The sequence below is a fragment of the Eucalyptus grandis genome, chromosome 2 (assembly GCF_016545825.1).
Source record: "Eucalyptus grandis isolate ANBG69807.140 chromosome 2, ASM1654582v1, whole genome shotgun sequence".
NCBI lineage: Eukaryota > Viridiplantae > Streptophyta > Magnoliopsida > Myrtales > Myrtaceae > Eucalyptus > Eucalyptus grandis.
The window spans coordinates 43,746,239-43,750,863 of record NC_052613.1 but is presented as its reverse complement, the minus strand read 5'-3'; the positions used below and the strand labels follow the sequence as shown (position 1 = coordinate 43,750,863).

The window sequence follows — 4,625 nt, the reverse complement described above, 5'->3', positions numbered from 1 at the left end:
GAAAAGAAATAGATGGAGGGACAAGTCCTGCAGAACATAGGAGCTGCATTTGTATGAGCATGAGATGGGAAGTCATGGGAGACCATCTGACAGCAGAGGTTTGGCTAAAGCCCGACGTTGAAAAGAATCTGACCACATACTTTTTTAAAGTGGGGAGGAGAGAATGAGGGGAGAGAGAGAGACACTATATGCTTATCTTTTTTAAGTGGGTCATGTCTAAAAACAACAATGCCAAGTACTCTTGTTTGTTGTTTATGGGAAGTAGAACTCCACTCTCTGTCTCATAGTGCCCTCTTTTCTCTCTCTTCTCTCTCTCTCTACCCACCATTGTTTAGCTGTTGAGGAACTGAAGAGCCCAAAATTCAACCAATGGTTGTGCAAGTGTCATCTGCTTTTTCTCTGACTCCCCTGACTTTCCCCATCTCTGCATAATTATTGCTCTTGTACATTTCTCTCTCTCTCTCATGCCCACACTGAGTGACTCTGATGATGGTTGGAATTCCATTTATTCTCCATCCACTTCCATACCCACTGTGGAATAAACTAAAACCCACAAGCATGTCTTGTTCTTTCTGAATTGGTGACACTCTCCCTCTTTTAAGGTGCCTTCTCTCTCTCCCCCACTGCTCTTTCACCCTGAAGCATCGGCTCCAACTCAAAGGAAAACTAGGAATGTCATGATTTGTCGCTGCAGGTACACTTTTCATTCTTTTGCCGTCTTTTACTTGCGCTCCGATATAACCCTTTGTTCCTTTTCTTTTCTCTTCTGTGGGTGTATTTTTGTGCAAGTCTAATTCTCTTGTCCTCCTATGTCTTCCTTTTTTTGTGGTGGAATTGTTGGTTTTTCCAGTTAAAGGGTACTTGCATGTACTTTTGCTTATCAAATCTGGATCTCCCTTGCTTTCTGCTGCGGGGATGCTTGCTTTTCTCCAATTACTCTTTCTGAGCTCTTTTTCTGTCACAATTTAAAGATTTATGACTTGAGTCGCTAGACGTTGGTAAAACTCGTGGGAACCTAAAAACAATTGCAGAGAATTTTTGAGGTAGGATTATTCATTCAGATCAGAACAGAATGCCCAAAGTTCTTCGCCCCTTACCGTTACTGATCAAAGAGATGATTTTGATGTGCAACAATGAGATAACCCGGTGCATTTAGGAAAATTTACTACAGAAAACCATTTTAACCTTTACAGACGCCGGGAGAAAATTTTCTTTCTCAGTTATGTATTTGAGGACCTTTTTCCCCTTTTTGAAATAAAATGGCCTGGCCAAGAACTGGCTATGCCAGATCTTCTTTCCACTGAGCTATTCGATGTCTAAATTGGGGTTGTTTAGGAAGAACTCCAAAGACTTTCATGTGTTGGTGATGATAAAGTAACTTGATTATGTTGAAATTGCAGTTTCTGCAATTACAGAGGCAAACTTACAAAAAAGATAACTATTCTTGTTTTTCCAGATTATGATACCGGATTCAATTTATTGCATTGGTACATTACCGGTGCCATGTGCTTTGAGATCGCTGCATTTCTCTTTGCAGCAGTACATCTTTACTGTGAGTAATTTTAAAAGTTGTCTCCATTCATGATTCATTTGTTTTTGAATTGCTTCACTTTGGTTAACTTAGTTGTTACTTTGGAGACCCAAGATTTAGACCAAAAAGTATAGTCCCTCAACCATCATATGGAAGAGCGAGCCCAACTAGAGTGGAGCTCTCAGTCCCGTTCAGCCCCTTTTGGATGGTCCAAATATCAAGTTTCTGCTTCGTTTGTATGTTGTTTGCAGCGATAGTTTTCGGAAGTCCTATTGATCCATTGGTAACGGTGCATTGGAAAACCCAGAGACTTTTTTCTCTGATTACAGGTATGATCGGGAAAGGGAAATATAGGAATTGAATATGAGACCAACCACAAGGCCAAGCCATATCTCCGGACTTTTTTAACCAAACTATAATATGTGATGCACATGAATTCACGCATGTGTGGACATCAAGAAAATGGTGGCAAGGGCTTTTCTTTGACGTTGGTTGAGCTTCTAATTGAATTTTTGCTACTTTCTTTCTATGTCAATTCCTTCCTCCCTAGACCACCTAGACCACTTGCTATATTGGCAAGCAAAGAGGGGAACTTCCTGTTTCTCTGTAACACTTCTTCTGTGTTAGCTTTGCTCATATCTCTTGAGGTCAAGTGTTGGTGTAGATCTTGCGGTGATGCAAAGATCAACTTTAGTAATGTGAATCTCTGATTTCTTTGAGTAGTTAGAAACATTTCTGTGGTAGCTGTAGCATGTACCGCAATTTCTCCATGTACAATTTTCATGGCAAACATAATCTAGTTGAGCACTTGTGTTTCCTACATTTTCCTTGGGTTTGACAATTCTATTAATTGTTTGTTATTTTTCCTATCTATTTGTTGGGACTTGTTGATTATATTCACTTGCATTGCTTGTTGGTCTAACCGCAGTATCTGGCTTTGCTGGAAAAAGTATATATCGTTGTTCTTTGCTCACCACCCGTAAAATCTCTGTTTTGGTGTGCCAGGATGGTGATTTTCACACATGATGTGGACTAGAATAGGGGTTTTCCTAGATTGACAAATCAATTACTGCATTTAACAGTACAAATAGTGGATATGAAAGGCATCACTGATGGATTAAAATGCAAAATTTAGCAATCTATTGTTTGAAAGTTCATGGAGTTCGCTGATGATAGTTGACATCATTTCTAATCATACAAACAAGTAGAGTACTATGTATCAGATACTCTAGCCATTCAGGTAGCTGAAATTCATAAAATTGAGGAGTCATTCAATATGTGAAAATCTCTGGCCATATGCAGAACATATAAAGGTACTTCTGGTAAGAAAACCTAAATGATCAATTTTACCCGTAACTTGTTAATTTCTGTTTTCAATGTGTACATAATAATTTTCAGTTGACTTGCAAGCTTCAGTTTACTTGATATGAAGTTCTAAGCATCACAGCACTAGAAAGTGACCTAAACTGTGATGGAGAAAATAAACGTGGCATTTTTTCCTAAATTTCTATGACTCATACCTTAACCTCATGGAACTAATCTGTTCACTGGTTATGCAGGTGACACCTAGCTAATCTTACAATTTTCAGCTGCGCGATAATTACCATAGACACAGACCACAATTCAGCTGTCTCATCCAGACATGCTGCCACGAAACTCTGATTCAGGAACAGAAAACGAGTCCTCGGACTTCAGCACCCAGGTAGCTTCCGACGCATGTGTGCAGGAAATCTCTGTCGACCCATCCAAAGTTACCTCCGCCACTTCCTTGGATCAGGACGATGTGTCACTCGACTTGACCCTTTTCTGCCACAGTAATGCTCCTGCCGAGGCGAATGCTGTTGGAGAGAGTAATAACACCGAAGCCGTTGACCGAGCTTCCGTGGTTAAACTCCCACGGGTGTTCTCTTGCAATTACTGCAAGCGCAAGTTTTACAGCTCGCAGGCACTTGGTGGCCACCAGAATGCTCACAAGAGGGAGAGGACGATGGCGAAGCGGGCCATGCGGATGGGAATGTTCTCCAACAGATATACCAGCTTGGCGTCTCTGCCGCTTCATGGCGCAACCTTTCGGTCCCTTGGCATTGAAGCTCACTCAGGGGTGCACCACCAGAATGCAGTGGCTCCAGAAAGTCGGCCTGCAGTTTTGAGAGGCGGAGCGAAGTTTGAGAAGGGCTGTATGGGATTGCCGATGTTTGTTGAAGAAGATGATGTGGTGCCGCTGTTTTGGCCGGGAAGTTTCCGGCAATTGGACACAAGGGATTGCACTAGTGATCCCAGCCCCTCTGTGGATTACGTAATCAAAGGTTCAAATGTGAACTTTGTGCAGGTGACGAAATTGCCACAGATTGAGACTCCCTCACCCGACCTTACATTGAAACTTTAGGAACAAATCCAATGCGGTGTTAATTCTTAGTTCTTCTACACCCATTGCTATGCCGTGCCATATGTTTGTATTTGTACAGTGAGATCTGATGAAAAATGGCTGCGAGGTATGAAGTTTTGATATCTCGCCTTCTCTCTTGCCGTCTTTTGCTCTGACGTGCTATGACAATGTTACCAGTTGCTATAATTTAATTTGCAGCACTCTTATTTGCTGTCCTAACTGTAATAGAAGAGGAGATGATCGTTTCTTAAGCCTTCGAGTAATCTTTGACAGGTAATTTCTGTGGCCATGCGTCAGTGCTGCGAGATTCACCAAGAATTCGCTAGTCTGCCTGCTAGAGATGTTTCTTGCGTCGAGAATTGATTTGTGATTTTGTCCTTAAATAAACGTTTAAGCCTTTTCTAATGCTATTCAAAACGGTGCTCTGCTTCATTGAGTTATTTCTTGCCCCGACTGTTGGGTATCTCCTGAACTAACTTCTATGTAGTTCCCATTGCTACGTTAGCTTTATCGACCACTAAACATGCCATACATGGATTTCTTCTTTGAAGTCCAAAGACCTTGCTAATTTCAGCACCTTCTGACTTTGTTGTTTGTGGAAGTGTGACTTTTACTTTATGCGCCACCAGAAGCTGAAGCCCTTTTAACAGTGTTCACCAAGGAAATGTAGGCATTCTTCTGGAGCAATTTTGTTTTTGGAGGATTTTG

The 4,625-nt window shown here is 41.4% G+C and overlaps 1 protein-coding gene across 2 annotated transcripts; it reads left to right on the top strand.

Annotated features, from left to right (window-relative positions):
- The first annotated feature begins 237 nt into the window (after window positions 1–237).
- Window positions 238–4,168, top strand: LOC104433018 (zinc finger protein 4). 2 transcript variants are annotated; one of them, XM_010045632.3, is made up of 3 exons: window positions 257–694; window positions 1,457–1,552; window positions 3,091–4,168. In XM_010045632.3, the coding sequence occupies exon 3, from the start codon at window positions 3,174–3,176 to the stop codon at window positions 3,915–3,917; it is 744 nt and encodes a 247-aa protein (XP_010043934.1). In that variant the 5' UTR covers window positions 257–694; window positions 1,457–1,552; window positions 3,091–3,173; the 3' UTR covers window positions 3,918–4,168. The 2 variants fall into 2 exon arrangements, with proteins under 2 accessions (XP_010043932.1, XP_010043934.1); XM_010045630.3 differs by lacking the exon at window positions 1,457–1,552 and having other exon boundaries at window positions 238–694.
- Window positions 4,169–4,625: the final 457 nt, after the last annotated feature.